This window comes from Pleurodeles waltl, chromosome 4_1 (genome assembly GCF_031143425.1).
Source record: "Pleurodeles waltl isolate 20211129_DDA chromosome 4_1, aPleWal1.hap1.20221129, whole genome shotgun sequence".
Taxonomy (NCBI): Eukaryota; Metazoa; Chordata; class Amphibia; order Caudata; family Salamandridae; genus Pleurodeles; species Pleurodeles waltl.
Window position 1 is genome coordinate 831734798 of NC_090442.1, and position 23838 is coordinate 831758635.

General features: G+C 43.7%; 1 protein-coding gene across 3 annotated transcripts in view; it reads left to right on the forward strand.

The window, feature by feature from the left end:
• OSBPL8 (oxysterol binding protein like 8) overlaps positions 1-23838 on the forward strand; it is a 943374-nt gene that overhangs the window by 780515 nt on the left and 139021 nt on the right. For all 3 annotated transcript variants that reach the window (XM_069229570.1, XM_069229571.1, XM_069229572.1), the window contains 3 exons: positions 5564-5662; positions 8620-8716; positions 21003-21101. In XM_069229570.1, the coding sequence (XP_069085671.1) occupies positions 5564-5662; positions 8620-8716; positions 21003-21101 (295 nt within the window). The remainder of the gene's footprint in view (positions 1-5563; positions 5663-8619; positions 8717-21002; positions 21102-23838) is intronic.

A 23838-nucleotide genomic window follows, 5' to 3' on the forward strand; every position in this document is an offset into this window, starting at 1 on the left:
ATCTACTTGTCCCTTTTACTTCTGTTTTCCTGGAGTCGCCTTACTGTTGGACACAAATACTAAAAACTAAGAACACCCCTGTTAGCAGTAGGGTTTCTGGTTGGCTAAGGTATGCACCTAAGCCAGGCAGAACCCACCCCTCTAGTCGGGGGAGAGGGGTTACACACCAAAGATAACCCCTGCTTAACCCCTTTGGTAGCTTGGCACGAGCAGTCATGCTTATCCCAGCGGCAAAGTGTAAAGCGTGTGCACAACACACACAACACGGGACGTAGATACACCACAATGGAAACACAACAAAAAACTCTATTACATAAAACATTATTAAACCAAACACTGCATGTATCAGTAATACCCTGCTACACAAGCAGTTGTCAGGACATCAAACAGGTTACTAGTACTCTGCAAACATAAGCAGTAGTCAGGTAAACATATAGATTACTCGGCAACAACAGCAGTAGTCAGGTTGTCATTAGCACCAAAAACACACCTGTGGTAATAAACGCATCATCATGAATGCCAAGACACCATCATGAATGTACATAGAAGTACTCCCTTGGCCTCTCCCCAGTGACCGGCCGCTTGGTTAGGTGCGGTGACGCACCTCTGTCGTCTCAGTGATGGGGGCGGCTACACCTGCGGGTCCCATGGCCCTGGGGGGGTCCAAATAATGCTCCGGTCCTCCCGCGACTAATTCAGAGGGCCGTCCGGGCCTTCGCGGTGATTGCACTCTAGTTGGTGCTGGTTTGTGCCCCCGGGGCACCACGTAGTGCGCGTCTCATCAGCGTGATAGGAAATGTCAGCGGACACTACCGCACTTCCTTCTCCTCACGTGGAGAAACAATTTGCCCTGTGCTCTTTTCCAGCTCCCCCAGGGGGGCTGCGCTTACTGTGCCCTGGGGGTTGCTGGAAAAGTACTCCGCGCTCTTCAAGCGCCTTCCAGGCCAATAAAGCGCTTCTCACGCACTGGTCCCAGGGGATACCAAGGCGCACAAAAGCAGCACTCTTCATGTGCTGGGCTCCATGGAGACACTCAGGGGACACAAAGATAGGCAGCAGCGGACAAGGAGGCCTGCACCCAACAGGCAGGTAGTGATGATGTCTTCAAACTCCAGCAATGCCAGTCCAGCCCAAGCCTAGGGGGGCAGCTGGTCAGCAGGGCAACAAACAGAAAAGCGATCTTGATGTGTCCTTTGTGCCACCTAGCAGAAGCCAGGCAGCAGGGCAACAAACAGAAGGGCAGTCCAGATGAGTCTTTTGTGCAGTCCAGTAGCTGCTGACAGAGGTTCGGTCCCAGTTCCAAAAGTGCTCTAAAGGTGTGGGGGGAAACCCCCTGTACTTATACTAATTTTGTGCAGCCTTCACAAAAGGGGGAGAAGGGGCTCCTACCACTACTAACCGTTTCCAGGAGTGTCCCCTCTCTCCTCCAGCCTGGCTCCAGAAATCAGTGAGGGATAAACAAGTACTTTGTGTGAGGCCAGGGCACAGCCTTTACAAATACAGGTGTGCCCGCCTCTCCTTCTCCCAGCTCCGGAAGGCCATTCAATATGCAGATGCATTCTTATGACACCTCCACCTCCACTGAAAAGTAAGCACAAAGCATAGCTGCCACTGTACCCCAGATGTGGATTGGAGTCAAGCTGCAAAACACTAGAGTCATAAGCACAGAGAAGTGCCCACTTTCTAAAAGTGGCATTTCTATAATGGTAATAAAAAACCCACCTACACCAGTAGGCATCATTTCTCCCATACCGTTACAACCATACCAAACATGCTTACGCTACCCCTCTTAGATTAGATAATACCACTTACATATGTTACGGCATTTCCAATGCAATCCCATGAGCGAGGCAGCACTCAGTCGTTAGAAACTAGATGGGCTGTGTGTCAGTACCAGGACATATAGTATATAAACACATATGTCCTACCTTTTACATACACAGCACCATGCCCATAGGGCTAGGTAGGGCCTACCTTAGGGGTGACTTATGTGTAGTAACAGGGGAGTTCCAGGCCTGGCAAGTACATTTAAATGCCAGGTCCTTGTGCCAGTAAACTGCGCATGCAGGCTCTATGGTCGCTGGCCTGAGACAGGTTTGAGAGGCTACGTCCATGGGTAGCGGAAGCTGTGCTGCAGGCCCACTAGTAGCATTTAATTTACAGGCCCTGGGTATTGGGATACCACTGGACAAGGGGTTTACAGGTAAATTAAATGTGACAGTCATACCAAGTTTAGAAGGGAGAGCACATGCACTTTAGCACTGATCAGCAGTGGTAAAGTGCCCAGAGTTCTAAAGTCAACAAAAAGGGTCCGAAATAAATAGGAGGAGGAAGGCAAAAAGTTTGGGGGTGACCCTGTAAAAAGGGCACATAATGCTCAGGGTAGGTAGGGAGAGTGTTCCAAAGCTTACTCTGGGAATTCCCAGTTCCAGACTCTGAACTTGCTACAATACAGTAGTAGACAATCATTTTAATGTCCTTCCTGTCTATTATAATTAAAGACAATACTTTAATTCTAACAAACAACTACTTACTACACATGAAAAGAATACACACATAGGAGAAAATCACATAAAGTGTCAATAAAAGTCAATATAGTAAAAGTCCCTCTCCCACTGCCTTCACTTGATGGCATGCACACTTAGAGATCAGTAAGCTGGGAGAGCTGAGAGCTGTCAGTATTCTCGCTGGTGAAAGAGGGCAAATACATTCCTGCTACAGTCTTCCCTGTAGGTCTTCCATCACTCTTTGTCCCCTGTGATTGATTCCTGTGCCATTTGCTGAATTCTGGGCCCGAGCCTACTTTAGCATACCATTTGCTGTTCACAAGGGAAGCAGGAGGGGCAGTGTGAAGGCAGGAGTCCCCAGGGAGGGAATGTAGATGGTCACCATTGCCCCTCAACAAGATAATGAGGCCCAGTGTTGTAACTGGGCCACAGTCAATCAGTGCATAATGTCTCAAAGCTGCTGAACAACACGGGCAAATGTCAAGCCAGGTTCACAGTCTTGCGTAGTTGTTCAGTCTGCCCACCTCTCTGCCAGTACAAACAATGCCCAATTTTTCTCACACATCCAGGGAACACGCATTTGCAAAGGCTTCAGTTAATGTCTGGATTGTACAACGCATTTCTTAAAGTCTGCCTATCTTTGCAGCTGGTTCAAGGATGTGAACATGGTTTGTGAGGTATTAATGGTTAGGTTGTAATAGCACCTCTAGATCGCTCTGAGGCTGGGAGGCAAACTGAGCAAACTCAACGTCCAGTAGGAGCACTAGGGCCATTTGCTGAGTTTGACAGGGATGCAGGGTTCCTTACTACAGTTCTTAAAAGTTCTCCCTGGGCCGCAGAGACATATTGTACATTGGTTTCTTGAATAGCTCCAAACAGCTTCATCAGTTTGCAGATTTCTGAACTACTGCCTATCAATCTGGACAACTTTCTCTACCTGCAGGATGCATTCAGTGCTTCTTTTCACAGCAGCCGGTTTCCTCTGTTGATGATAGCATTAATCAGCACTACTAGCAAAGTTTCTAGATTCCCAAGTCTCTTCCTTATTCGTTAAGGTATTTGGCAGTAGGAGATCTGAGCCATTGCCTATGGTGTGCAGAATCAGCACGAAGAACGGGTGGAGTTGATTTTTGCCCTTGCAGGGTTTGAGACCAACAGCACAACAGGAGTGGCAACCTCAGCCAGGTACTACACATTTCTGTCTTGAGTGACACTCTTAGGTAAGTGGAAGCAGGAAGATACCAGAGGCCTGGTTTTGCATTTTACTATTGTCTGTACAGCGCTGGACTAGCTAACAAGTGTGCACCATGGGTGATTAAGCCTCGCCTCTCTAAAACGTTTTTTTCTTGATACTTTTTTTTTCTTTCTTCACAGAGGGGAATTCCTCCTGCACTCACTTTGCTGTCCACCTCTGTTCTTATGCTCTAGGTTGGTCCTTTGTAGGGTGTATATTTTAGGATCCTTAACTCCTACCTTCTTTTGGCTGATGGTTTCTTTTAGTAGTACGCTTAGTTTTCATACTAGAACTGAGAATGGTGGTCAGATTTTGGATTCTTAGTTTACCTTCCCTTTATTGGTATTTTTATACGTATCCATTGTCCTCACTAGAGCACATACTACAAAGAGCTGAGTTTACCCGACCTTGTCCTAATGATAACTCCTTAAACTATGTCTGTCTCGATACACCATGGGCATATAGGGCAGTAAAGCTGTTTTGAATGTTGATAAATGCATAGTGCAGAATGTGAAATATGTGAATTTAAGGAATTGAATACTCTGCAATGCTCCTGTTCTGTTTTGATGTACTCTGTTGCTGTTTCTCCCTTATCACGTTTTGGACTACACATATTTTCTCAAATTTCACTCTGAATACCTTTTGTGACATTTGATTCATGTTATCTGTCTATGCCCCCTTGTTGAAATTCACACATGGTTAAATGGCAATTATTCTTTTGTTTTTATAAATTGGTTATTTATTGATTATATTTTTATGGCGTTTTACCTCTTGTGGTCATTGTGTTTATATACATGAAAATCCCTGTATTCCACTGGAGGTCTCCGGGGGGGCTCCTGGTATCTATAGTTAATTGTTTGCAATTCTAAGGGCAGTCACCCTAAACCTTCCAGCTCCTCTGGCCTGACTCATGTCGCATAGAGGCTATGTAAACTACTGGATCTACCTTCTATTCTCAGAGGACCAGTAACTACTCACCTCCATTCTTAATTTTATAAGTCAGCCGTTCTGAGTTCAGAATGATCCCTGATACCACACATCCCCACATTGCACTTATCTAGAACAAGCATGTGTTTATCATTCCTATCCCACATGGAAGGAGCAAATAATCTAGTATAGAAAGGCTTGCCAGATCTTTTAAGAGAAGTAGCCTGTAGCCTACTCTGTCTTCCAAATTACAGGAAAAAGGACCAGTCCCATTATTATGAGCACATGCTGGCACGACTGCTATTCTGTTGCAGCCCTATAAAAGGACAGCAGTTCCTTTCAAAAGGAGGGGTGTACATTTGGTGTGACCTCTCACCTCAGTTACTTATTGTCAGTCTCTTGCTCGTCAGGGTTATCTCTTCAGGCCTGTGTTTCAGTATTAAGAGGTGTGCACCTTACAGTGAAAAACAAAAATATGTTTGCATCCCAAGGATAGTTTTCAGTCATGGGGAATATTGTGAATGGGCCTTCTTTTTTAACTGGATCACAGATTGTGCATAGGATCGGTATTCTTCAGTTTGGTACATGCTCAGTATTTTTCTCACTTTCTGTCAGTTATTGAAAATGGCTTCCAGTTCCTCTTAAATGACACCTACTTTTAATAGCATGTTTCCATAGCTGGATGTACTTGTGGCAGGAATCTATATTTACACAGAAGGTAATTTGCTGTTCTGTCCCTATTTAAATTTGAGCCTGGGTAAAACTTATCTTTCCCAGGATGAGATGATTATTTATTTCCTTCATTTTCCTATTTATAATAAATTAATTGATGCTCCTATTGTTTTATGGCTTAATATTTATTTTATTGATTTATATATGCTCTTTTTCAAAACAGGGACTGAAGAAACCATACAATCCTATACTTGGTGAGACTTTCCGCTGCTTGTGGATTCACCCAAGGACAAACAGCAAGACCTACTACATTGCAGAGCAGGTATCAGAGGCATCACTGAATATGAAAGTTGGAGAGCAGTGACAATTTGCTGTGCAAAGCCATCATTAGTTAGGACGAGCACTGAATGTCGGCAAGCAAAGCATGTTTAATGCATACATTTAGAAGAGAGGTTGATCTTATATTACTTTTAGATAACTTACATTCTCAAAGTGTGTTGCACACAGTTTAAAACTATAACATAATATGAGTACATTGACTCCATTGTTAATATTTTTTGTAATTATTGGTGATGGTTTTAGACCTATTCCATTAAGAGCAGGCTTAGTAGCATACCTAAAACGTATTGTCATGTGATGAATGCAGAGGACTTGTTTTCCTTCCGTGATTGCCAAAGAGAGATGCTGACATTGCATTGTAGTCTTCATTCTGATTTTCGGTGGAAGTGCCTGTAGCTGGTCACAAATTTTATCTAATACATTTTCAACTCTGATAAAATTTTCCATGGAGATGTCTGTCCTATAACTAGTTACTAAGCTGACACAGCAATTTTCTCTGATCTCTTCACCTGGTGGATGAACCAGTTTTACTTTGTAATCATTTTTTAATGTATTTCTGATGAGTAAGCAGTACAGAAAATTGGCAGTTATTTGTTGGTCTCTATAGAATAGCACAGCATCCTTCAAATAGAGTCTTCTCGAATATCATCTAGCTTGGGAATTACTTATAACAGTGGTCACTTTAATCTATTTCTTTATCAAGCAGTATGTCTTTTAAACAATTAGAGACCACCATAAGAGAAGTCAAATTTGATTCATATTTGATTACTTTAAATATTGGTGTTGAATCAGTATGTGTGCAGAAATTTCAGCAAATATTTGAAAATGTGTCATGTGTGGAATCACCATCCTTTCATACATCATATGTAGGGTTTGCTACAAAGTGCTCCATTCTACACGATCAATGTCCTTTTTGCTTTAGATCTTTGCAGTTCTGTTTTGAAGCATCCTGTATTCTAGTAAACTGTACCTCACTCCTATTTTTCCAGCAGAACAATTTAAAAAATCTTTAGTATGTTTTCTTTTCTCAAATGAAAATAGCTAAATTAAATACTGTCATTTCTAGATGAACCCTTTTGCAAAAGGTGTATTTAACTCAATACATATTTGCTTCTGATAACTTGTTTGTCATAGACCTAATGGAGCGCTCTTTCTTCACTCTTAGAAGAATGACATTTTGGAAATACAAACCTGGAGTCTTTTCTCTTCAAGACCTTCTTGTAGCAATTGCTAAATAAAAGTGGGAAGGCATCAGGTCCAGATAAGATCCTGGTGGACTTGTATAAATCCGAAACTATTTTATTTGGATGATAAATAACACTTGTTAGTAAAGTTATCCTAAAAAAGGAACTCCAGTATCTAAATCAAGTCTAAATAATGACTACCTGTGGAAATAGTGTCACTGCATTAACAAGAATGCAAGAATAGCACAGCGAATTCCACCCAAATAGTTTGCTTGATAATATGCAAAACATATTTGGAGGTGTCATTCTCTCCTGATTGGAATTTTGGGTTAAGCAAATGAATGTCATTTCTCATTCTCATTCTGAATTGAGAAAAATAGCTCTGTGGACTAGGCGTTTTAGGTTCTACATCTTGCTAGAGAAATACTTAACACCTAGGGGCACACCATTATAAGTGGCATTTGTTGATATTCTGTGCATCTTTGATAATATTGCTAGACATTTTCTTTGGAAAATTGTATGAGAAGAAGTCATACCATCAGGTTTACTGAATAATCTCATAAAACTGCATATGAGAATTATGCCACTGTGTGATGGGGGCTCATGGTGAAATTCCAAAGTCGTCCCCTGTAATGAAATGGGTTAGCCAGCGCTACTCACTTGGACCATTACTCTTCTTGTTATACCTTGAGCAGGTGTTGCAGTTTCTGAGCGAGGGAGTCCATGATGGATTGGCTTTGGGTAGCACAAAAATCTCCATACTCTGAATGGTGCCTTCCTGGTCTCTGAGAAGCTCAGAGGTCTCCCAAATTGAATTGGAGGAATTCTAATGGTTAAAAAGCATTGTCATGAACGTTTCAAAACTAAGATAATGAATTCCAAGTCCCCACAAAGGATTTAAGAATACTTTCAGGTTGAATTGGTCACACCTTGAGAGAGTTTAGGATTCTGGATACTTGGGGATCAAATTTTTATGAGACCTAAAATGGAAGAAGCAAATAATGATTATATGAGGGCAAGGATTCTCATGGTCCATCCCTTGTTCTAACTCCACAAGAAAAAAAAACACACACACAGAAGGAACTTTATACCATGCATTTCTGTTAAGTATAACTAAATCTATATTTGAAGATTATTTAAATGAAATTGAACAACCTTACTCTTGAACACTTTGATGTAGAAAGGAGTGCCTCTTACAACTTCAATATTTGTATAGATCATTTCGAGGCAGACTGTCCCCTTTGAGTTCAGAGTCCTCTAAAACCTAAGGCAAGTAACAAGTGGTTTGGCAGTCTCATAAAGGATATAGGCAGAAGTGAAGCTGAGAGGTCAGTGGTAACATGAAAAACAGATAACTAGAGAAATTTCGATTTGACATTACACATTACCTGCTAGCCACTTGGTTGATCAGATGCCAACAAAAAGAATTACAATTGCTCTTTTCACTGTGCAATATTCATCTGTATTTCATAATTTTAGCTTTTTACATTTATGGCTGCTTCCGTATAATGCAGAGTTTTTAGACATTATTATTTTATATATGTATTAATCTCTCCTTGTTTTATTGTTTTGTATAGTTTTATGAGCTGTACTGGAAATACATTTATTTTGACTGAGTTTTGTAGCAGCTTCAGTTCAGGTGCCATTAATAAGGCAATGAAATGGATACCAACCTTCTTAATTAGCAATTATTTTAAAACATAAGATTTTTTGTATCTTTTTAGCCAATGTTAATGTTTGGTTTTGCACTTGTCAGGTATCCCACCATCCACCAGTGTCTGCCTTTTTTGTTAGTAACCGAAAGGACGGGTTTTGCCTTAGTGGAAGTATCCTCGCCAAATCCAAGTTCTATGGTAGGTGAAAACAAATACAACATTGTGGACTTTCCCAGTCACCACCACGCAAAGCCAGCATATCGAGATTTGATTTTAATTTAAATCACTGATCGCTTATGAAAGGGAATATGTTTGTCTTTTTTTGTTAACTTGGTGAATATTGTATTTGTGTTACATTGCTTTCAGCTTTATCAATGTGTCACCCTTTATGATTAATTTTACTATGACGAACACTTTTGCAAATCTGTTTTGATTTAAATAACTAGTACTGTGTAACTTTCAGTTTAATTTCTTTTTATATTTCCGAAAGACTTTTATTGAAAGCTCTTTCACACTGAGTTTTCTCTGCAGAAAAGACTATTTGTCACATTTCTATTAAAACATAGGCTCTAAAGAAGGCAATAAACTCATCATTTACTTTTAAAGTGGATTGGAAAGTGTTGTTGTTCGAATGTCGATTTGTCTTTTAAAAAAATGAGACGCGGTGTTTTGGGAAACGGAAACAGTTGGTTTAATTAAACACAGCAGCTGGGAGAGCAGTACAAAGTTGGGGGTCTGATGACTACCTCAAGGTGCGTTAGTTCTGAGTGCCATTATATACATTTCTCAGAGTGTCCTAAAACAATCCTATGCATTCTTTGGAGAAAGGAATCCAGGCCTAATCACATAGTCATAAATCTGACAATCTGTTAAAAGTGCGCAGGTGGGTCTGGACCTTGTGTGGACATAAGGCGGGCCAGAAGGTAACATGTCCAGTTGTCTGGTATGAGGAGAGTGTGATCACTGTGTGTTGTGTATGTGCGCTGTTTTCTGATTGGCTGAGAGTTCCCAACTTCATGTGGCATCCAACTTTTATGGTGTTTTGGGAACGTGTACCGCTCCGGCCAAATGTGTTTTATTGGGGCCAATCTCCTACGGCCAATATGGTGTTACTGGCTATCTGAGGAATCAATCTGAGTTTTCCCTGTTTGTACATTTACCTGCAGGCTATGTGTCACCCCACCAGTGATCTGTCAATCATTTGCTTCAGGCCTAGGTCCCAGGTCTTACCTGACCACGTATTTCTGATTCAGGTTTGATGAGAAGGTCACATTGGGTGGATTCGACAACAGTGATGCGAGTCTGTTGTTATTTGTATACTGACATAGGTTTTATCAATATTAACAGTGTGGTAGTTGAATAGAAACTGATATGCTTTGTTGCAAAGGTTAGAAAGTCCTCATAGCATTGATTAACTCTAAAGAAGAAACATGGCTCAACATATGTTGCTGCAGATTGAGCCAGCCCATTACTTTGACTAAAATGAGGGCCTTAAGTCAGTGCCATTTCTTTAGCAGCAGTGAAGATAGATTGTGGTGTCTCTTAAAAAAAAAAAACTGAGCCTCCACTTTGTGTTAAAAACTTAACTTTTCCATCCCTCTTATTACCTAGTGTGAAAATGATTGTAGGTGTATACCCAAATTAAGAGAATTGTAATTTACACAGAATCATTTTTCAGGGTTTGTGGCACCAAACAATGGAGGCCATAAACCAAATTGTTTAGAACTGTGTAATCTCACTAAAATCTTTGATAAAGGTTAAGTTTGGGATCCTTTTTGCAAACATAATTATTAACAAGTTATTCATCAAAGTGCAGTCTCTGGTGTCTCCTCTTCCTTAAAAGTCATTTAATCCCACAAGAACACATTCAGGAGTATTCCAATTCCAGTGCTTTCTCCTGAGTGCAAAAAGAAAAACATCCTCTCCTGGCACCATCAGTTTCATCAGAAGAAATCTTAGTGCCCAGTTCAGTGGTCTCATCTATGACAGTCTTTGACAACTTTGGTAACTGGGAATGCTCATTTGAAAGTTGGGTTTAGGCCCCACTTGAAAGATGTTAAAGTAAGAAGGCCTCAGTTAAGTTAACTAAATGGGGTAGACCTGTTCCTGAATGCAGGTCAGCTGTAACTAGGCCCTGACGTGATGTTCAGATGAAGCCCATGGACTAGAGCTTTCTACATGAATGGACTTAGATCGATTTGTGTTGTTCCTGACCTTGGCCTGGCCGATTGGCCTTTGTTTTAATCTGATCTTATGGCGGAGCTGGTAAAGTGCTGTGTGAATTTCTACTGTTATACAACAGGCAGATTCCCCGGGTGTACATTGTATGTAAGTTGCAAAAGGTTTTCAACTTCAATCTTATTCACTGGGAAACTTTTTATAGTTTTTAGGTGAATGCTAGGTGGCTGATTTCTTCTCAGATTCATGTGGCATCTTGCCATTCGGTTTTGGGTTCTTTGTAGGTTTTTGTTTTTCTTTTAATAAAGACATTGATGAAACCACTGCACATTTTGTTGTGGAATATGCTGTGTGAACATATTTGTACTCTCAACATAAATTTGTATTTCTGCAACATACTCCTTCCCATGCGCACTATCACAGAGAGGAGGAGGAGTCACTTGATCTTGTGACTCGAAAACCTTCTTTGAAGAAAAACAAATTGTAACACTCTGAGCCCCACACTAGATGGTGAACTTACGCAAAGCATGTGAATCTACAGCACTACGTGCCGCGAACAAATCTCTACTTGGTAAGTAACATTTTCCATATTCAACACAGTATCTTCTCAAATTACAGGAAAGATACCCCAAAACACTCCTACAATGCTCAAAGGCGAAATTTGTCGCACAGCTTGACACGTTTCCGTGTTGAGCCTTTCTCATGGGACCTGCGAGTGAAACATAGCCCATAGGGAAATAGGACAACCCCAACATAAAAGAAAGGCATATGCATAGAATGCCTCTTGCTCGGGCTACAACTGTCCCTGCCATTTTGTACAATTGTTTTGTGCCAATCTAAAGTTAAACACTAGCGCATACTGCTGTTACTTTACACATACATGTAAAAAAAAAAAAAAAAGGTAAATAGTGTAATGTTTACATAATCAAAGTTGACAAGTGAATACCCATGGTCCGCTTAATTAATGTAATGGTCTGATCCAATTGCCCTGCTAGTCTGCATGATCCAATTGCCCTGCTAGTCACAAGTGTGGTGCCCAGTGTAATTTGAGTAAACCACATTAAATACAGGTTGGGCTGTAATCAAAAGGAGCTTGTCATCTATAGGGATCATACCAATATAATGTGGGCTCATGTTGTCGTAGTTTGACTCTTGTTCTAGGCAAGACTGCTGATTTAAGGATGACAGCACTTATGTTTGTAGGTTACTATGCCTGTCCTACAACAAATCGCAACTGTCGTCCCAACCCTCCCGGCTCACAAGCAGCACCTCACCAAAAACCCAAACAGTAAAAGGTGATTTGTGGCAGCCTTTACGCATGGACTGAAAAGTAGGACATTTCGGGGAGTGTTGTAGTTAAACTGAGAGTACCTCTTTCTTCCATGAACAACATGTCTCAATCAAACACAGGCAATGAAGGAGATGCAGTAAAGTTTTCAATAGGTTTTATTTAACAAAACTGCAATCTACGATACGTTGCATGGGCTGCAATGATTAGGATAATAAATAATAATGCAAGAAACAGAATGGTAAAGACAAGAGTCATTAATACAAAGACCCCCACCATCTTGCAATAACATAAAATGACATATGTGAAATATGTCCTAATAATGTAAACCTAATCTCTAACCTAAAAGAATTCAAACCTAATCTGCCAATGCCTTGTCCATGAGAAGAGCCCCCACCCCCAACTCTTGTTACCTTGGAATGAGGCCTCTAGCTCAGACTCTATAGGGACACAAAGCCTGGGTCAGCGTCAAGGCGACGTGCAGCATCGATAGCAGTGATGGCATCTGGTCGGAATCCCTCTGTCTAGCTGTCTAAATGAGGTGCATTTATACAGATGTGCTCGGACCCCTGACGTAGGTCTGTTCCCAAACCATAGATAACAACACATGCTTGGGACGTCAATTTATGTAAAAAATTCCCTCTAAGGCATAAAGAGAGAAAGTACCTAATGTGAACACCTACAGTTTATCTTTGTCGCTTGATATTGACGCCTTAGCACAGTGGCACTGATAACGTGAAACTAAAACTTTGGCCTAACTAGAAACAAGGCAACCATCTTAAAAGATATTATTAAATAAATGTGCTAAAACAGAGCACACTAAGTAGGGTAAAAGTCACTAGGTGACGGGGGCACAAGTCTGCAAGCCAAAGGCTAAGATAACCCCTGTTTCCCGTTAAAACAAGGTAGGATTCACTACAATGTGGGACCAGCACCGCAACCCGAGTGGGTAACCCCAGTACAGTATATTGAAGTACCTGCAAATTGGGCTGTCATCAAACGGGGATTGTCATCTCCTGGATAATTCATGCCATGTGGAAACCACCGATTCTTCAAAAATGGGCAACCCTAATATCTGCAATAATGGCAACAAGAGAACAAGAACGTCAAACAGGTCAAAAATGCTCCAACATATCCTCATAGGTTCTTGATGTATGTGACTGCATCAAAACTGCTGCCACTGCACTTCCTGGGCATTGTATAACAAGCATGAGTGAAAAAAAACAATGTAATGATAAAAAACAAGTTAAAAAAAATGTAAACCGCTACCTCAAGCTGCAAGGTGGACATGTTCACTCTGGGCTGTTTCTTGGCTTAAACGAAGCCTCTAATAATCGTATCTGGCTTCTTGAAATACGCATTAGGAATTTTCAGGGGGAGATTCACAAAGAGAAAAAAATACAGTAGATGGGTAGACATTTTAATTAAGGCAACACGGCTGACAAGCACTCTAGCAACTTTTTTACCTTAATAAGCAAGGCCTCATAATTGAGCTGGAATAGTTGGGAAAAGTTGTTTGTGACATAGATTCCAATATATCTGCTAGGCGTTGTAGGACATTCTGTACACAGTCAAGACGTTTAGCACAACCAGTGTTTAAAAAGATGAGCTAGTTTTTGGTATGGTTAACTTTGTAGCCCCCAACACCTGTGAAACCAGCAATTTTATCAATAGTGTTCTCAATATTTAATCTCCCAGCCTTTAAATATTGAATCACATCATCTGCAAACAATTTAACTTTCGCCATCCCTTCCATAGGTAGGCTATTCAAGGGATTAGAGCGCATCCTGGCCGCTAAGGGTTCAATAAAAAAAGTGAACAGAAGTTGGGGCAATGGACAGCCCTGTTGAGTGCCACGCTTTGCCTTTACTACCCCTTCCTTCTTGGTGTATACAATGATTTTGGTCTCTGCCCCACTTTAGAGCACCATGAGCATGTTTATTATTGAGGATGGAACTACAAATTTCACTAGAATAAAAAACATTGTGTTACAGTTGACAAGGTTGAACGCCTTCTCAGCATCCATTATTAGTACTGCAGCCTTTTCTTTATTAACTGTAAAGAAGTTAATGGCTTCAAACAAAAAATAGGTGTTAGCAGCCATATATCTCTTCGAAAAGAAGCCATTCTGATCTTGATGGATCATCTTTTGAGCACATGGTGCAATCCAATCCGCCCAATAACTTGTAATCAACATTTAATAAGCTTATAGGGCTTAGAGGGCGTTACAAGTTTGGGTCTGCAGGGTCCTTGTCTTTTTTGAGAAAGCTGACCAATACCCATTCTCTAAAATATATGCAACAGGAACCCCATCCTAATCTGATTAAACAGACTTGTTAAAAAGAGGAGCAATTCTGCCTCCAAATCCAAGACTTAAGCATGGATGCCATCCCTCCCACTGGTTTTGACACCGGCCTTACTCTTTACGGCTCCGGCCACTTCTGAGAGCTCAATCTTTTAAGTCAGAGCACGTTTTTGGCTATTTGAGGGATGGGGTAACTGAACTGGAGCAAGTACTGTTCCAGTTCCAATGCCGATACCATCTGGGTCTTCTCATAAATCTGCCAATAGTGGTGAAAAAACACCTCGGCTACCCTCTCGCCGTCATCTTTAACCACCCCAGTAGCGGGATCCTGCACTTGAGTAATTAACTGTCTACTCGTGTGGATATTTGTTGACTATGCCAGATATTTCCACAAGTGTTGGCTCTCCTCAGAGAGCTTCTTCTGAAATGCGTTACTGCCTGCAGTTTGTTCTAGTAGGAAAAAGTACCTTAACTCGTTTTTTTTGCCTTCTCAACCTGCTCTTGTAATTGTGACCGGACTGAAGAAGGGCCTCATGGTAATCTCATGAGTTCAAACAGGACCGTATCGAGCACCATTTGGAGAGGCTGCATTTGAACTGAGCTGTTCCTAGGCAGGCATGCTTTATAAGATATCACTTGTCCCCTGAATGAGACATTAAATGCTTCCCAGAAAAAATGGAGGCAGTATTAAGATTTAGCTACAAAAAATCCTGAATGAAACCTTACAAATCACTTAACCACTTTTGATCTACGAGCAATGCTTTATCAAATTGCCATCTTGGCATCTTACTCTGTGCGGTGTTAATAATTATCTCCAAGAGAACAATTGAGTGATCTGAGAAGCGATTGGCCAACATCTCTACCTCGCTATCTTCAAGAGTTTACTTACCAGAATAAACCTAGCTGTGAGGCCGACCCAAACATAGGGAAATAGCAAGTAAATTGTGAAAAAGTAGGATACTTATGGCACAATGGATCAACTAAGGCACGATCCTCTTTAAGCAGATTTGACTTTAGCAGTTTGAGGCTTCTGCTGCCTCTTGGCCTGATTCGATGTATCAAGCACAATGTTTTGTATAAAATTAAAATCATCCACCATTGCTAAGGAACCCTCCATCCGAATTGCTCTGTTCCAAATTTAATCCAGTGCCTCAACTTCATGAGGAATGGGCCCATTGTAATTCAGGGGACGTATGTGATTGCCGGCCTCTTTGGCCTTTATCCAGATCCATCTACCCTTATTGTCCCGCAGTACCTCTTTTATCTCCCAATCCAGCCTGTTAAAAAATAAGATATCCCCCCATCCTGCAAAGCTGCTCCAGCAGAGGCAAAGTATGCCTGTGAGCACCTTAATCCGAAACTTTAGACCACCCCTATAACCCCCCCTACCATGTCCCCCTCCCCACACAAGGATTCCCTCCACTGCTCTGCCTTGGGTGATAAATAAACACCGATCATGGAAGACTTCAACTTCTAGATCAAACCTGACACCAACTCTGCCATAAGAGGAGCCCTTGCTACAGACCCGAGGAGCCCCACCTCCAAATCTGCAACACCATCTCAGACTTCATTGCACCTCTGGCAATCAACTCCAATCACTACATCTTCCTGGGGGACCTGAATTCCCACCTAGAAGACCCGAACAACACCAACGCCACCTCACTCCTTGAAAACGAGCACCATTGGCCTCTGTCAGCTGGTCCCCACAGGACACACACTGGGACCCCATCTTCTCCACTACCAACAGATGCAAATCCTCTCACACCACTAAGATAACATGGACTGACCAAGCATCGTACACTTCATCATTGATCAACTGCATGATGCCCCAACGGGACCCCCACCCTCCCTGCCGCAACTGGGGCAATGTCACGGAAACCCCGTGGCTCGCCACCCTCAAGGACACTAGACCCAGCTGCACAGACACCCTTGAACTCCGCATCCAAAATCTCTCCAGCTGGCTCATCTGTTGCTGACACCATATTCATCCCTCCCCCCCCCCCCCCCCCCCCAAAAAAAAGCACCGCCAGCAACAAACCCCCCAGGCAAGCCACATGTTTCACCCCAGAACTGTGAACTCCCAAACGCCAATGCAGTAGACACTGGTGCTCCTGCAACACCCCACCAACTTCTACTCGTTCAAGTCCGTCCTCAGCACATATCACCACCATCTCAAGGAGACCAAGAAAAAAGCACTCACTACCCATATCGCAGCCAGCACCAACCATGCCGGAGAACTCTCCAGTATTGTCAGCGAGTTCTCCTGCCCCTCCACCAGAGAGAACAAAATTCACATATCCAAAGCCCTCTATGACAAGCTATCTGACTACTTCCACCACAAGATCTCAGACATCCACAGCAACTTCGAGGCCCAGCCCACCGACCCAGATACCCCTCCATACCCCAACCCACACCACTCTCCCCCCACCAGATCACCGAATGTAAGTAGCTCTCCACTGAGGACACCATCACCATCATGACATCCATCCGCTCCAGGTCCCCCGCGGACCTGTGCCCGCACCACTTCTACAACCTAGGAGAAGAAGTGATCATAGTATTCCTCACAGAAATCCCCAACACTTCCATCACCACAGCCACTGTCCCCAATACCTGGAAACATGCGGAGGTCGAGCCACTTCTGAAGAAACCCTCACCTGACCCCAGCGTGCTAAAAAACTATCGCCCATGTCTCGCTTCTCCCGTTTCCCTTTAAAGTCCTGGAAAAGGTCATCAACCGGCAGCTCACGGACTACCTTGAACACAACAAGTTGCTTGATCCATCCCAATCCGGCTTCCGGACAGATAACAGCACCGGGACCCCCTGATCGCAGCAACCGATGAATCAGATGATTCCTCAACCTATCAGCAGCTTTCAACACCGTCTCCCACCACACTCTTGTCATCAGACTCCACAGCATCGGCATCCAAGGCAACACACTCAGCTGGATCTCCTCCTTCCTCTCTGGCCGAACGCAGAGGCTCCTCCTCCCACCCTTCATCTCCGCCCCCAAACACATCTTCTGTGGCGTTCTCCAGGGCTCCTCCCTCAGCCCTACCGTCTTCAACGCCTACATGACTCTTCTAGTCAATGTCGCACGCACCCACAGACCCGACATTGTTTCCTACGGCAACGACACTCAGCTTATCCTCTCCTGCGCTAACAATGCCACCACCACATGCACCAACTTTAAAAACACCATGACCGACATTGCCGCCTGGATGAGGTCCAGCTGCCTCAAACTAAACTCAGTCAAGACAGAATTCCTCATCTTCTGAGACAAGCCATTCCCTGGGACGACTCATGGTGGTCCATCACCCTCGGTCCTCCACCTGCCCCCTCCAGCCACGTACGCAACCTTGGAAGCATCCTGTACACTCAAATAAACATGAAGCAGCAGATCAGCATTGTCCCCTCCGCCTGCTTCAACATCCTCTGCAAGATTTTCCATTGAATACCCATCTCCACCAGGAAGACAGTTACCCAGGCCCTCATCTCCAGCCGCCTCAACTACTGCAACACACTCTATGCTGTAACCACAAATCATCTCTTGAACTACCTCCATATCATCCAGAACACCGCAGCAAGGCTCATCCTTGACCTCCCCAGAGGAACCAGCATCACTCCCCACCTCAGGGCTCTCCAGTGGCTGCCCATACAGCAAAGATGCTGCTTCAAACTCTTCATGCATGCCTACAAAGCCCTCCACAATGATGGACCCACCTACATCAGCAACCACCTTACATTCCACTAACCGACCAAAGAACTCCGTTCAGCAACCCTCGCCCAGACTCATGTCCCCCGCATCCACCACGAACGCCTCGGAGGGTGCTCCTTCTCCCACCTCGCCGCCAAATCCAGGAACCACCTCCACCTTTGCACATCCCCCTCCCTGAAGGACTTCAGAAAAAAACTCAAGACCTGTCTCTTCTACCACCACCGCCATCCTGGTGAGACCCGCAGCATCACACTGGCGCCTGGAGACCCCCCAGGGTGACGAGCTCGCATTCTACAAGAACCTCCAGATTGATTGAACAGGATGGTAATTTTTGGCATATTGTCCTTGAGATGAGTCTCCTAAAGGAAGATTACCTCTAAATCAAATGAAAATAATAATTTTAGCAAGACACCACACTTTTGCTTATCCCCCAGTCTGTTTCCATTACAGATAATACATTTTACGTGTTGCATCATTATCTACCAATTAGAGCAAAATTCTACCCCGTACTCCTTGCTGTAACTTTTTGCCTCCACCGGAAAAAGCTGACTCTGAGCCCCTGGCATTCAATACACTTATACTCCCTTGAACAGCAATCTTTTTATTTTTATTTTTTTATTTTAAACCTCAAACTTTCTTCCATCTTGCCCATTTTAACTGCAGCTGCCTTCCCACTTCCCATCCCCACCCCAACCCTGAGGAGGGTGATTTCCCACTAACGCCCCTCTACCCCTGTACCCCCTAGCACATGGCCAAACCTACGGGTGCTGTGGTTCAGCATCTGGTGCCCCACGTGTCACCCTCCCCCTGCTGACACAGATACCTGAGAGCTTAGATCAAAAATAAAGAAAACTGAGACATAGAAATCATAATAGAACCCTTTTCTCATCATGACCCCATTGTGGAGCCCCCGGGCCCTCTTCCTTAAGCTTTCAACATCCATGCCAGCAATGCCTGTGTCACTTCTGCTGCTGACAAAAATTGAAATTGGCCATCCACAAGCAGCTTCAGCTTGGATTGCTGTATCAAGGAGGAATGCCCCCAAAGGATTTTCAACTCTTATTTACCCTTGAAAAGCCCTTTGTCGATGTGATGTTGCAACAGATAGATCAGAAAACACTCTCATACGAACATTATCTACAATAGCAAAAGATTTCTGCTGAATTGCAGCAGCTAAGATCTGTTCCTTGATGCAAAAGTCATAGAAGTTGGCCAAAATCATCTGTGAGTATTTTGCTTTATAAGACCGATGTGCTGGGACTCCATGGGCCCACATAATTGTCAGATCGAGGGGTGCACCTGGTAGGATGCGCTTCTTGAATAATTAATCTATTAATTGCGAGACACTCTGGATGTCGCCTTGCTACTCGATACTCACTACTCTCTGGAATGCCAATAAAGCGGAGATTAGAGCATCTGTAATGGTTCTCCATTTCCTCCACTTTTTTAGTCAGTTTGCGAATCCTTTTCTGCTCCAATGATATGTCCTTGTAGTATAGCAACATATTATCCTCTAAATCAGATATTCTTCCTGCAGCTGCTTAGGCAAGAGATTGAAGCTCTCCTTGATTTAGGCCAGTCTTTAAAGCAGCATCACAATTTCAGTTGGTTGTGCTTTTAAGTGTCTAAACTCAGCCAAAATAGCTTCCAGTAACAATTTTAAGGCCTCTGGTTGCTGTGTAGAAGACTGGATTGTAGTGTTAATGTTATTAGACATTTGGAGATACCCCGATGTCACAGATATCTGATCACTGGGTCTCCCAGCCGTTTGCTTGTTCCCCTAATCTTCACTCAGAATTTAACAGCAGCAAGAGCTTGCAGGACTTGCCTTATAGCACTTACAACTGGCGATGTGGAATTGGCACTGTCTGACCCCTGGAGTTCTCCCAGAAATAGTGGATGCCCATTGCTTAACCCCTGCTCTTAGAGCCCTCGATGGTATGCATGTTGGAATTCGGTACTAGACCCCCTTTGGGTAGAGTCTTTTGAAATTGGCGGTAGTCCTTTGGTCTCGTGATCATCGATGTACGGTTTAGCGTCGACTTAACTGGTTCACACTCACCCTGATGTAATAGCGAGGACTCCGAGTTAACCAAGTGGGGCTGCGTTTTGGCAGCATTAATAAGCACTGACAGGGTCTCCCTCCTTAATGGGCTCCAGGGCTGGGTGGGAATACTGGGGTGTGGCTGGCTGGTCGAATTTTGTATGCTGCCGTTACTTCGCCTCCAAGGGGCCGGGCGGGCTTGGCAAATTTTTCTCCTTGCTTTCACGCTGGGAGTGGTTGGTACTGTAAGTTTTGCACAATGCTGGTGCGTGCTGCTGCTAAATGAGAGACACTCCAGCTCCCTTGAGCAGACTCCCCCCACCGCGACTCCTCGCAGCTAGAATTACCTAACTCTGCCTCCCCTTGGGCCGCTTACTCCACCAACTCATGAGTCCTATGAGCCTCTGCGCGTTTCCCCCGGTGCGCTGTTATCCTTGCTTCTGTGTGTCTTGTCCAAACCACCAGGTTGCCATAGCAAAGTGGAGCCTGGGATCTACTGGCATAACAGGCTTTCCAGCTTCACTGCGGGGGCCACAGCCAGTTGCCTTGGGTTGTCCGCTAAGCCAGAGCCAGAGTCAGAGCTGCGGCAGTAACAGTAGTCTTCCATAACACCTTCGTGTGACATAAGGGAGGAGGAGTCACAACGGGTGGAGCACTAACGACAGGCCATGAGGGATACTCCTGCCGTCCGAAGCACATCTTCATGGAAGCAGAGAGCCCAAATAATTTAATGAGGAACATTCTAAATGTAGAAATTCTCAAATGTGTACTTAAGGCATGGTTACCTACCAATTAGGATGTTTCTTCCCTAAACCTAATTTCTGTGCTGCTTCTCCAAGCTATGACAAGACTACTGGTAGTGCAAATGGGAATACTTACCAGCACAGAGGTCCCATCTGGATTTTCCATTAATTAATGGTGAAATTATAATTATATGCACCTCTTTGTTTCAGGTAACTCACTCTCTGCCATTCTGGAAGGTGAGGGCCGCCTTACATTCCTAAATCGAGGAGAAGATTATGTCATGACTATGCCATATGCTCACTGCAAAGGTAAGCAAATATCAGTGTGTATGTTTGAGCTTCATTCTGTTTCATGGAAAGAAATCTTTGCAGCATACCTCTCAGACTCTCGTAGGTAAACACCATTCTCATTTATTTTTTTACTGGGCACACAAACATGACTTCCACCAACAAACACTTGTGCCTGCCACAGCTGTTGCAAACAATGTCAACGTAATGTGATGTTATTTAGGGGGTCATTCAGACCTTGGCGGACGGCAGAGGCCGTCCGCCAAGGTACCGCCGACAAATGACCGCACCGCGGTCAAAAGACCGCGGTGGCCATTCAAACATTTCCGCTGGGCCGGCGGGCGCTCTCCAAAAGAGCGCCCGCCGGCCCAGCGGAAATGCCCCTGCAACGAGGACGCCGGCTCAGAATTGAGCCGGCGTAGTTGCAGGGGTGCGACGGGTGCAGTTGCACCCGTCGCGTATTTCAGTGTCTGCAAAGCAGACACTGAAATACTTTGTGGGGCCCTCTTACGGGGGCCCCTGCAGTGCCCATGCCATTGGCATGGGCACTGCAGGGGCCCCCAGGGGCCCCGCGGCACCCCCTACCACCATCCTGTTCATGGCGGGTTTCCCGCCATGAACAGGATGGCGGTAGGGGCGCTCCGCCGCCATGGAGGATTCAATGGGGCAGCGGTAAACCGGCGGGAGACCGCCGGTTTACCCTTTCTGACCGCGGCTGAACCGCCGCGGTCAGAATGCCCTTGGGAGCACCGCCAGCCTGTTGGCGGTGCTCCCGTGGTCGGTGACCCTGGCGGTCACCGGCCGCCAGGGTCAGAATGACCCCCTTAGTGTGGTATTTTGTTTATTTTCTGATTCTGCTTCAACTTCATTAAAAAATAATAGTATAATTTTGTCGATGGAGAACTCTGTTTAGTAATAGTTCTCACTCAGATTTCCTTCAAATACAATGTCATTGTTGCCTTAGCAGTGGGCGCCTTCTTAAGCTCTCTCATCAAAAGGTTGGCTAATTGAGTTGCAGAGCGGCCAGCAGTATAGTCCTAATACACAATACAGTATTACTTTTATCTGATGATGCAGTCTGTGTTTTCGTTATTCAGGAGCTTTAAAAAAAGCAAAATCAACGCATAGTAACATATCTGGCATCTAGGCAAAACCTGATCTGATCAGATGAATAATCCTTTAATACTGAACTGATTACAATGCATCATATGAAATGGTTTAAACACAGGGCTGATGATTTCTGTATTTCTTTGGTGAACTAGTCAGCCTTAGTCTTTCAATATACTCATTCAAGCATGTCTGTTGCCTGAAAAAGACAATTTAAGATTTTCAAACACTTTTATTAGGATTATACGTTATGGGGTACATTTCATAACAGTGTGTTAGACATAATGTATGTTTATTTTGTATTGTTAGTACTGTTGAGGTCCAGTCTCATTTGCTAAGCATGGTGTTTGATTTACAAACGCACTAATAAAATTGTGTAAGGGACATGTACATCAGGTTATGGTACTTTTTGTTTCCAAGTTACTATAGCCTTATATGGCAGTGCCATTCAAGCTACATTGAGATCAAGATTTGGTGTTCTACTTAACTCTCAGTACATCAGGCAGACCATTTATTGGCCTTCAGCTGTTGTAGACAGGGGTGAACCTTATCTCTACTAGGCCTGTGTGCAGTTAGCAGAGTTCTGCTAAGCGGAACTCCATGTGGTGCCAAAAAAACTCTACAGCGCTATGCGGAGTTCCGCGAGTGGTGGAGTTTGGGTAAGGTGTTCTATTCGCACTGATTTTCACCATTGGAGTGTCTTCCATGCTGTAAAATCAGTGCAAACAGCATCACAGCAGGCGTCAGAGGGCGCTAACTTATTTTTTGCTGCTCAATTAGATTTTCTACTCAAGCGGTAGCTTCCTCAACGCAAGCAGCAACTTTCTCATTGCAGGCGGTCGCGGCCTACCATGAAGTCTCACATTCAGAAATCTCGCTCTGCAACTTAGAGATTACTGTGCCTTGTGCTCACCAACTTAACGCTGGAGAGCGAGAGGAAAAACTCTGCTCCGCGTCACTTTTGCTGAGTTTTTCAATACCACGCACTCCGCGCGGAGTGGGAAAACTCTGCAAACTCCGCCAGCGGAGCAGAGTTCTTCCCCCACCCCTGATCTCTACACGTCAAAGTTTTGCTGGTTTTCATCCTTCTTGATCTCTTTGCTGCTTTCTTGTGGTGTTTTACGCACTGGCCCTCATTTTGCTTTCCTCTCATCTTATCACACCTACACAATATTTTGCTCCGGTCTAACTTCTGTTCTTCTCTTGTGCTCTCTATTTCAACGTTCTCTCAAGCTTATATTATTTCCTCCTCTGCCTCCTCCTACTAATACTCCTGTCCATTTGCTTTGGATTCCCCCACTCGTCTCTTAGTACACTTGGATTAAATGTATGTAATCTTTTCTCCTGTTAGCTGACTCTTGCACTTCCTTCAGTGCATCTCATCCCTCGTACGCTTTTTTGTCCTCTACATAAAGTTATTTTATACTTTCCTATTATTACTAAATGTTCCTCATACTACTTTCCTATTCTCACTCGATGTTCCTCATACCTCACTGCGTAATCCTTTTCCATGCTTTTTCCCCATTTTTGCCACAAACAATCAAATAAAAGCACTATCGCTTTACATCTTGCTCTATTTTTCTTCTTCTTTCTGCATCTTGCTTAAGGTATACTTCCTTACTCTCAATGTAACATTTCGTTCATTATATTG